The 11,693-nt window shown below is 42.0% G+C and overlaps 1 protein-coding gene across 1 annotated transcript in view; it reads left to right on the forward strand.

The window, feature by feature from the left end:
* The window catches only part of DZIP3 (DAZ interacting zinc finger protein 3), a 144,704-nt gene extending 136,722 nt beyond the window's left edge, over positions 1-7,982 (forward strand). Inside the window, exon 32 of the mRNA XM_010838575.1 lies at positions 7,909-7,982. Within this exon, the coding sequence (XP_010836877.1) occupies positions 7,909-7,956 (48 nt within the window). The 3' untranslated portion in view covers positions 7,957-7,982. The remainder of the gene's footprint in view (positions 1-7,908) is intronic.
* The last annotated feature ends 3,711 nt before the right edge of the window (positions 7,983-11,693 follow it).

Here is an 11,693-nt window from a genome sequence, read left to right on the forward strand (position 1 = left end):
TCTATTCTTTCCCATTCTATTGTTTTCCTATATTTCTTTGCACTGATCACTGAGGAAGGCTTTCTTATCGCTCCTTGATATTCTTTGGAACTCTGCATTCAAATGGGTGTATCTTTCCATTTCTCCTTTGCCTTTAGCTTCTCTTCCTTTCCCAGCTATTTGTAAGGTCTCATCAGACAATCATTTTGCCTTTTTGCATTTATTTTTCTTGGGGATGGTCTCGATCACTACCTCCTGTACAATGTCACTAACCTCCATCTATAGTTCTTCAGACTCTATCAGATCTAATCCCTTGAATCTGTCACTTCCACTATATATTCATAAGGGATTTAAGTCAAATCTGAATGGTCTAGTGATTTCCCCCACTTTCTTCAATTTAAGTCTGAATTTGGCAATAAGGAGTTCATGATCTGAGCCACAGCCATCTCTGGGTCTTGTTTTTGCTGACTGTATAGACCTTCTCCATCTTTGGCTGCAAAGAATATAATCAATCTGATTTCAGTATTGACCATCTGGTGATGTGCATGTGTAGAATCTTCTCTTGTGTTGTTAGAAGAGCATGTTTGCTATGACCAGTGCGTTCTCTTGGCAGAACTCTGTTAGCCTTTGATCTGCTTCGTTCTGTACTCCAAGGCCAAATTTGCCTGTTACTCCAAGTATCTCTTGACTTCCTACTTTTGCATTCCAATCCCCTGTAATGAAGAGGACATCTTTTTTGGGTGTTAGTTCTAGAAGGTCTTGTAGGTCTTCATAGAACCATTTAGCTTCAGCTTCTTCAGCATTACTGGTCAGGGCATAGACTTGGATTACTGTGATATTTAATGTTTGCCTTGGAAATGAACAGAGATCATTCTGTCATTTTGGGGATTGCATCGAAGTACTGCATTTTGGACTCTTTTATTTACTATGATGGCTACTCCATTTCTTCTAAGGGATTCTTGCCTGCAATAGTAGATATAATGGTCATCTGAATTAAATTCACCCACTCCAGTCCATTTTAGTTCGCTGCTTCCTAAAACATCGATGGTCACTCTTGCCATCTGGTTGACCACTTCCAATTTGCCTTGATTCATGGACCTAACATTCTACATTCCTATGCAATATTGCTCTTTACAGCATCGGACTTTACTTCCATCACCAGTCACATCCACAGCTGGGTGTTGTTTTTGCTTTGGCTCTGTCTCTTCATTCTTTCTGGAGTTATTTCTTCAATCTTCTCCAGCAGTGTATTGGGCACCTACCAACCTGGGGAGTTCATCTTTCAATGTCATACGTTTTTGCCTTTTCACATGATTCATGGGGTTCTCAAGGCAAGAATACTGAAGTGGTTTTCCATTCCCTTCTCCAGTGGACCACGTTTTGTCAGCACTCTTGGCCATGATTCCTCCATCGTGGGTGGCCCTACATGGCATGGGTCATAGTTTCATAGAGCTAGACAAGGCTGTGGTCCATTTGATCAGTTTGGTTAGTTTTCTGTAATTGTGGTTTCATTCTGTGTGCCCTCTGATGGATAAGGATAAGAGGCATATGGGAGTCTTATCAGTCTTCCTGGTGGGAGAGACTGCCTGGGGGTGGGGTGGGGTGGAAACTGGGTCTTGTTCTGATGGGCGGGGCCATGTTCAGTAAATCTTTAGTCCAGTTTTCTGTTGATGGGCAGGGCTGTGTTCCTCCCTGTTGCTTGACCTGAGGCCAAACTATGGTGGAGGTAAGGAAGATAATGGAGACCTCCTTCAAAAGGTCCCATGCATGCACTGCTACACTCAGTACCTCTGACCCTGAAGCAAGCCACCACTGACCCACGCCTCCACTGGAGGCTGCTAGACACTCATGGGCATGTCTGGGTCAGTTTCTTGTGGGGTCACTGCATCTATCTCCTGGGTCCTGGTGTGCACAAAGTTTTGTTTGTTCCCTCCAAGAGTCTGTTTCCCCAGTCCTGTGTAAGTTCTGGTGGTTCTATGGTGGGGTTAATGGCAACCTCCTCCAAGAGGGCTTATGCCATACCCAGGTCTGTTGTACCCAGAGCCCCTGCAGCAGACCACTGGTGACCCATACCTCCATAGGAGACACTCAGACACAGTTCTGGCACAGTCTCTGTGGGTTGAGCATTTGTTTTATGCCATTTCCAGGTCTGAGCAGCTCAGGTGACCAGGTGCTTTGCATGCGCACTGTCCCAGGTGGACTGTGCATCTTAATCACGTTCCTGATCCTGGCCACTTGTTTCCTCGGTGTGCCATGAGAGCACTGTCTCAGGTGTGTAGTATGTCTCCTCTGGAGAGCTGATCTCAGCCTATGACCCTCTGGTGGATGTCAACCATCCAGGATCTCAGGAAGACATGGTTAGCAGCTGCAAGCCTGCTCCCAGTTTGGTGGAAGATGCCCTCTCTGGGGCTGAGATAGTAGCAGCCCCTTGCCTTCTGGCTCTGGCTGTTGAAAGCCTGCCTCTCTGCCACTGGGCGGGGAGGGGCCAGTAGGTAGCTGGCTAGTTCTCCTTTGGTATTTGCTCAATCCTTTGTTCTGTGCTGTGAGATGGCCAGGCTATGCATTAGGTTATTAAGTTAGAGCCTTTCGTGGGAAAATTCTCCTTTCTGCAGTTGTAGTTAGGTGTGTATTCTGTGGGGGTTTTTTTGTTGTTTTCTTTTTTTCTCTCTCTCCCGGTTATGTTGCCTTCTTGGATCTTTCCTCACATTTCATTCTGAATATACTCATAGAATGACCCTGGATTGGCAATCACCCTGTTTCTACCTATCACTCCTGACACTGCTCTCACTTAAAAAAATCTTATCTACCCTGGGAGGCACAGCAGGGTGGGTGGGGGGCGGTGGCAATGGTACCTGAGATGCGGGCAGCACTATAACAGAGCATGAATTTCAAAATGGGATGAACACCAGTTACTAGCTACATACTACGTGTGTGTGTGCTGAGTTGGATACAACTCTTTGCAACCACATGGGCTGTAGCCTGCCAGACTCCTGCAATGGGATTCTCTAGGCAAGAATACTGGAGTGGGTTGCCATTTTCTTCTCCAGGGGATCTTCCTAACCCACAGATCAAACCCATGTCCCTAGCATTAGCAGACAAATTCTTTACCACTGAGCCACCAGGGAAGCCCCATAACTACCTACATGCATGACTGCTTAGTTGCTCAGTCATATCCAACTCTTTGCGACCCCATGGACTGCAGCCCACCAGGCTCCTCTGTCCATGGGGATTCTCCAGGCAAGAATACTGGAGTGGGTCACCATGCCCTCCTCCAGAACTAGCTACATAACCTCAGGCAAATCAATTTATCTCTCTGAACTGCAGTTTTCTCATTTCAAAAATATGTAACAGTTCTTACCTGTCAGGGTTGTCCTGAAGGCGCATATGAAAGGATGAGACAGTGCCTGGCCAGAAGAGAAGTGAATATGGAATACCTCGCCCTCCTGCTGTTGTTTGAAGCCCCCTCCTTAAGCCAGTGATTCTGCGCTTGCATCATCACGTGTTTTTGGGACACCAGCTAAAGCCTCAGGTGTAAACTGTAAATGAGGTTCTAAGTTAGTGGGTCTCAAATGTTGCTACTTATTACAATCTTCTGGGGAGATATTAAAAGTAGCAAAATATGTGATGCCTGGGTTCTACCCCTAAAAGCTCTGATTTGACTCTATGGTGCAGCTGGGCACTGGGATATTTAAAAGCTTCCCAAGAGATGTTAAGAAGGGGCCAAGTTTGTGAAACACTGTTCTAATGCTGCTCAAATGTTAATGTCCATTGAATCACCTGGGATCTTGTTAAAATTCAGATTCTTATTCTGAAGGTTTGAGATTCTGCATTTCTAATAAGCTTTCAGCGATGCTGATGCTGTTAATCCTCAGATGACACTTTGAATAAAGAGGCTGAACTCTGGCTGAGCATCAGAATCACCTAGGGATCTTTTAAAGCTGAGGAATCCCAGGTCCTGCCCTGGGATGGGGCCCCAGCCCCTGCACTTGCATAGGTCAGCCAGATGAGTCTATGTGCTTCTCTTACTAAGAACAATGGATCCAGTTGACCTTTTACACTTGAGGACACTGTGCCCCCAGGAAGCTGTGTGACCTCTATCCTGATGTAACTTTCTGCCGGGAAAGTTCATTACTGAATGAAACCTGTATTCAACAGAAACATTTTCTGGTGTGTAGGTTTCCAGTGCTGATTGGGAACTGCAATCTGCAGCATGAGTCGAGCGTGACGGTTTCATTAACACACAGCTCAGAACCTAGCCGAGGAGCAGCCTGTGTGATGAATGGGGTCCCAGGTTCTACTTGAAGCATTATCACATAATATATCAGCTTTATGTCAAATGAACTGATGGTTTTATGGCCTTTCCATTCAATTTGATAGGCTCCTTGTCATGGGCTCTTTTTAATATGGCTAGAGGGCATTTTTTTGTGATGATGACATAGTGATTTATAAAACCCACTTCATGCATCAGCCACACATATGTAAATCAGAAACATTTCTTTCTGGAAAAAATTGTCATTGCCATCGTGTGATAAATAGGTGCATATTCAATGAGCAGACATTCATCAAGACACAGATTTGAATTCATTTTTCTATATACCATAAGGCCAAGCAATTAGTACCATACCTAGGAAACAGTCATATAATTCAGGGTCCTTCCCTGAGAAAGGATGTGCTGCAACTGAGCTTGGTGCCAGCTTGCCCCATCACTGCTGCAGCAGGGTGACCTGGAACTCATCTAGAGACACCAGAGCATCAGCCGAAGAAGAATTTTTTTTTGTTTTTTAATCTCTCAAGTTCCAGGATTGTTACAGAACTTAATATTCTTCACCTTATTTAGTCCTCAAACATGCTGCAAGGTAGGAATTACCATCTACATATTAAAGATAAGAAAACTAAAGTTAAAAGACTCATTGAATCCTTAAAATCAGGTCACTCTGACTCAAAAGCCCATGCTCCTCCTGTTTCGCTACAATGCTTTCACAGAGCAGGTGCAGCACCTGCAGGTCAATGTAAGTGAGCTGTCACCATAACTCCAGCTTTGCTGACACCAGACTTCAGCTCTTAGCAGTTGTACCCACCATCTGCTTTCTGTGCCCAGCCTTGACTCTGCAGAGAAACATCAGAAGTACTCATGCTAAAATGTGAAAGGTTGAAAAAAATAAACCCACAGAAACTCTCTTTCATTGATGAGTGAAACCAAATCTCTGCAATATTCTTAGCTAATTGTGTGAAATCAATTTGTAACTACTATATACTTCTTAGAAATAATTGGCAACAGGAATATATGAAATGAATTCAAAAAGAATATATTTTATTTCCTAATTATTTGTTACTTTTGTTGAAGGCAGCCTTACTTAGAGAAACAAAGTTGCTGTCCCAAAATATGTCTCTCTAGCATGAAGATTATTTTAGACTGATTATTTTTTAAGGAATAGTAGTTGCAGGTCTTCCTTATTACCTCTGCCTTAACTACCTAAAAGAATTTACACAAAGAGCCTGGTTCAGGAGGAGTGCTATGCCCAGAGATACCTACAAAGAATATGGGCTACGTGTTGTGTGAGGAGCTCAGCAGCACCTAGAGCCCCAAATCCTGTCTGTGTTCCAGCACATATTTGTTACCAAACTTTTGCTTTTCCATCTGCATGTGAATTTACTTCCTCACCTCTGAAGTCCCAGTACCCTACTCCCTTCTTCTCTCAGATGGCATATAAGCCTCAATTTTCTAACTTGTCCTAGTGTGTCATTTTTTTCTTTCAGACCCCTGTAGATACATAACTAAATTTGATATTTTCCTGTACATCTGTCTAACAGCAATTTAATTCTTAGACCAGCTACAAGAACCCAGAAGAGGTGAAGGAAAATGTTTTCCTTCCCCAATATTTACTGACTTAAGACGCTGCTCATTTTAAAAATAATCATCAGTTCAATTCAGTCCCTCAGTCGTGTCCAACTCTTTGCGACCCCATGGACTGCAGCGTGCCAGGCTTCCATGTCCATCACCAACTTCCGGAGCTTGCTCAAACTCATGTCCGTTGAATCGGTGATGCCATCCAACCATCTCATCCTCTATCGTCCCCTTCTCCTCCTGCCTTCAGTCTTTCCCAGCATCAGGGTCTTTTCCAATGAATCAGTTCTTCGCATATGGTGGCCAAAGTATTGGAGTTTCAGCTTCAGCATCAGACCTTCCAATGGATATTCAGAACTGATTTCCTTTAGGATGGACTGGTTGGATCTCCTTGCAGTCCCAGGGACTCTCAAGAGTCTTCTCCAACACCCCAGTTTAAAAGCATCAATTCTTTGGCATTCAGCTTTCTTTATAGTCCAACTCTCACATCCATTGGAGAAGGCAATGCAACCCACCCCAGTACTCTTGACTGGAAAATCCGATGGATGGAGGAGCCTGGTAGGCTGCAGTCCATGGGGTCGCAAAGAGTTGGACACGACTGAGCGACTTCACTTTCACTTTTCACTTTCATGCATTGGAGAAGGAAATGGCAACCCTGGAGAACACTCCAGTGTTCTTGCCTGGAGAATCCCAGGGATGGCGGAGTCTGGTGGGCTGCCGTCTATGGGGTCGCACAGAGTCAGACACAACTGAAGTGGGTTAGCAGCAGCAGCAGCAGCACATGCATACATGATGCATACATACATAGCTTTGACTAGATGGACCTTTGTTGGCAAAGTAATGTCTCTGCTTTTTAATATGTTCTTCATAAACTTTTGCAGAACTTTCAACATTTGTAAGTTACTTTCACAAATATTATGTGAACCTTATGACATTTCTGTAATGTTGGGAGATATTATTTGATGCATTGTTCACCACACTGTAAGTTGCATATGCTGTTTGCTGCTCAAGAAAATACTTTCTTTAAAAACTACTCTTCTGCTTTCCCAAATCTCCATATCAAAGCAAGAAAACATTTACTCTAATGATCACAGTTACAAATATATTCTTTCCCTTTTAAAGAGGTAAGAGGATTTGTTGGCTCACATATTTCATTGGGGACTTTCTATATAGTTTGGTATCCTGAATATTATCCTGAATTGAATATTGCAAATCACTCTTTTCCTCATTCTACACTTTCTCTCTAAATATGAAACCAAAGATGGATATTTAGTAAACAGAAAAAAACAACGGTATCTCTGACAAATTTTGTCAGAGAAAATATATAATGTAAACAGGATGCCCCAACCTCTAACAGCAGAAATGGAAAAAAGATCATGGGCCTGGATTCTTCTGGAAGAAGAGGGAGGGAACAAACAGGATATATAGTGAAAGAACTGGTTTGGGTAAGGGATTCCAGGGCTTCCTTAAAGTCAAGAATACTTGGTGCTTTTATCCTGAGTGTTCCTTGTCAGAAGGAAAACCTTAAGGTGGTGGAAATGGTATGGAATCTGACAGGAGGTGACCCTGTGCCTCTGAGGTGGTTGTGTTGGTGGTACCACCATCAAGAGATGCTAGGAACAAACTGGAAACCACTTTGGTGACTGGAAAGCACTAGTCACTTAGAAACTAGGAGAATTTATAAGACACCAGGCTTCCACTGATGCTTTTGAACTGTGGTGTTGGAGAAGACTTGAGAGCCCCTTGGACAGCAAGAAGATCAAATCAGTCAATCCTAAAGGAAATTAGTCCTGAATATCCATTGGAAGGACTGATGCTGAAACTCCAATATTTTGGCCACCTGATGCAAAGAATGGACTCATTGGAAAAGACCCTGATGCTGGGAAAGACTGAAGGCAGGAGGAGAAGGGGACAACAGAGGATGAGATGGTTGGATGGCATCACTGATTCGATGGACATGAGTTTGAGCCACCTCCAGAAGTTGGTGATGGACAGGGAAGCCTGGCATGCTGCAGTCCATGGAGTCATAAAGAGTCGGACACAACTGAGCTACTGAACTGAACTGACTCCTTTTTTAATCACAGGCTAGAAGACACCCTTGGAGAATTTATGAGACACCAGGCTTCCACTGATGCATATACCCTCTTGATTGACAGAAGCAAAGAAGCAAAACCATCCACACACAGATGGCTAATAGGATTTATGAAGCATAATTTTGTAATCATTGTAAACATCTGGTAGACCTAGCCAGGTGAGAAGACCTCAAATATGAGCAGATAAGTCTATTGGTGCAGCTATATTTTGGAATACCTGCATTCTGATTATGAGGTAAACGTGCTTCCTTGGGAGCGCTTCCCCAGCCTCTGGTCAAAGTTTAATTTCCTGGTATTTACTTCTATAACACCCTGTCCGTCCCCTCCCTACACTCACCTGATCTGTGCTTGTTTTGTGCTTGCAAGCAAAGTTGTCCCTGTCTGGTCACTTCTGGTCTTTATCAGGTAATGTAAGCTTGTGTATCATTCTAAAGAAATGTTTATTAAATTGAAATGGAAAAAAAAAGCCCTAGGATTTTGGTTAACATGGAAAGATTCATACAGTGGCTAATTGAAAAGGCAATCAGTTTAGAAAACCGTGTAAGACTATGATCCAGTTTTAGTAAAAAATTTATTTTGAGTGCATAGCAAAACACTGAAAAGATATATTCTGAACTGTAACTGTGGTTTTCTGAGTGGTAGAGTACTTATGCTTTTCATTTTCACTATTTTTGCTTGACTGTAGTTTTTTAATGACTAACGTGTTTTACTTAGGTGGAAAGAAAATATCAATTGTTGTTGTTTAGTTGCTAAGTTGTGTCCTTTGCAACCCCATGGGCTGCAGCATGCCAGGCTTCCCTGTCCTTCACTACTCCCGGAGTTTCCTCAAATTCATGTCCATTGAGTTGATAATGCTATCTAACCATTTTATCCTCTGCTTCTGCCTTCTCCTTTTGCTTTCAATCTTTCCCAACATCAGGATCTTTTCCAATGAGTTGACTCTTCACATCAGGTGGTCAAAATGTTGAAGCTTCAGCCTCAGTCCTTCCACTGAATATTCAGAGTTGATTTCCTTTAGTACTGATTGGTTTGTTCTCTTTGCTGTCCAAGGGACTGACAAGAGTCGTCTCCAGCACCACAGTTGGAAAGCATCAATTCTTTGGCACTCACCCTTCCTTATGGTCCAACTCTCACATCTGTACATGACTACTGGAAAAGCCATAGCTTTCTTTCCAAGGAGCAAGTATCTTTTAATTTCATGGCTGCAGTTTCTATCTGCAGTGATTTTGGCGGACTAGGACTGATCAGATGTGAAGAATGACCTATGATGCAGTCCTTATCTGACAACTGTATATGCGAACTGCATAGAAAGAAGTAGGCTCAACTGCAGGTCACTTTACTAGGAGACTAGAAGGAGCTGGGAGAAAGGAAAAGAGGTAACAGAATCGAAGAAGGAAAGAGCAATGTAGGGTAGAATCCAATTCTTTGAAAACTTAAGATACAGATTCAACCCCTCATAATGATTCTTAATGACTATGAAGCTAATACTCCTGTCTATAATAATTTGCCTTCAGATTATTGAAGAAACTCAGATGAAGGCAGAAAGATGATGGTCCTGTGACCTATTGGCCTTGTTAAATATCACTGGAATCCATTTTTATCAGAAGATTACAGATTTCTAGAATGTGATTCATGTATCACACAAAAACTTGTGGTTTCTTAACTTTCTTAATAAAAGTTCTAAGACAGAGGGAAGTAAGTTTCAAATACCATGCTTTCCCCTAACATTCAGGTGTGTGCTTTGTACTCCTCACATTGACTAGAGAGGACTTTCTGGTAGTGAATCTGAGCAGATAAGAAAAAACACAAAGAAAAATGGTTATTTCTTGGTCACTGAGACAAATAATGGTGTTCTCTCATTTTTCTGCCAATAACCCCGTTACAAAAAGAAGAAAAATAAAGTTCAAGAAGTGGCAGAAGCTCTCATTTCCTTTGAAACAATAATCACATTTAAGGCTATTTAAGTTTCTATCAATAATCAGAATATCTTCTACAAATATTTTTAAATGCTTTAATAGAAGCACTGAAAGTGGAAGCTTAAATTTCATCTTCGATCATCTCTTGAGACCTTCGCCCATGCACCTTCAAGTCCACCTAACTGATGAGATGCTTGTAAGAGCTCCTGCCAGTTGATAGCCTACCACAAGGAAGGTTTTATACCACTCACCTTAAATTATTCCCCATCAAACAGCTCTTTGGGGGGTTAGATTAATGATTGATCACAGTCAACCACTAGAAAATTTCAAAAATTGAGAAGGAGGAGGAGGAGGAGCCAAGATGGCGGAGGAGTAGGATGGGGAGAACAATTTCTCCCCCACAAATTCATCAAAAGAGCATTTAAACGTCGAGTAAATTCCACAAAACAACTTCTGAATGCCGGCAGAGGACATCAGGCACCCAGAAAAGCAACCCAACTCTTCGAAAGGAGAGAGAAGAAATACAGCTCCACCCACCAGAACACCAACACAAGCTTCCCTAATCAGGAAACCTTGACAAGCCACCTGTACAAACTCACACACAGCGAGGAAACGCCACAATAAAGAGAACTCCACAAACTGCCAGAATACAGAAAGGACACCCCAAACTCAGCAATTTAAACAAGATGAAGAGACAGAGGAATACCCAGCAGATAAAGGAACAGGATCAATGCCCACCAAACCAAACAAAAGAGGAAGAGATAGGGAACCTACCTGATAAAGAATTCCGAATAATGATAGTGAAATTGATCCAAAATCTTGAAATTAAAATGGAATCACAGATAAATAGCCTGGAGACAAGATTGAGAAGATGCAAGAAAGGTTAACAAGGACCTAGAAGAAATAAAAAAGAGTCAATATATAATGAATAATGCAATAAATGAAATTAAAAATACTCTGGAGGCAACAAATAGTAGAATAACAGAGGCAGAAGATAGGATTAGTGAATTAGAAGATAGAATGGTAGAAATAAATGAATCAGAGAGGATAAAAGAAAAACGAATTAAAAGATATGAGGACAATCTCAGAGACCTCCAGGACAATATTTAATGCTACAACATTCGAATCATAGGGGTTCCAGAAGAAGAAGACAAAAAGAAAGACCATGAGAAAATACTTGAGGAGATAATAGTTGAAAACTTCCCTAAAATGGGGAAGGAAATAATCACCCAAGTCCAAGAAACCCAGAGAGTCCCAATCAGGATAAACCCAAGGCGAAACACCCCAAGACACATATTAATCAAATTAACAAAGATCAAACACAAAGAACAAATATTAAAAGCAGCAAGGGAAAAACAACAAATAACACACAAGGGAATTCCCATAAGGATAACAGCTGATCTTTCAATAGAAACTCTTCAAGCCAGGAGGGAATGGCAAGACATACTTAAAGTGATGAAAGAAAATAACCTACAGCCCAGATTATTGTACCCAGCAAGGATCTCATTCAAGTATGAAGGAGAAATCAAAAGCTTTTCAGACAAGCAAAAGCTGAGAGAATTCTGCACCACCAAACCAGCTCTCCAACAAATACTAAAGGATATTCTCTAGACAGGAAACACAAAAACAGTGTATAAATTCGAACCCAAAACAATAAAGTAAATGGCAACGGGATCATACTTATCAGTAATTACCTTAAACGTAAATGGGTTGAATGCCCCAACCAAAAGACAAAGACTAGCTGAATGGATACAAAAACAAGACCCCTACATATGTTGTCTATAAGAGACCCACCTCAAAACAGGGGACACATACAGACTGAAAGTGAAGGGCTGGAAAAAGATTTTCCATGCAAATAGG

Source organism: Bison bison, unplaced genomic scaffold (genome assembly GCF_000754665.1).
Source record: "Bison bison bison isolate TAMUID 2011002044 unplaced genomic scaffold, Bison_UMD1.0 scf7180017864098, whole genome shotgun sequence".
In the NCBI taxonomy this organism is placed as follows: Eukaryota; Metazoa; Chordata; class Mammalia; order Artiodactyla; family Bovidae; genus Bison; species Bison bison.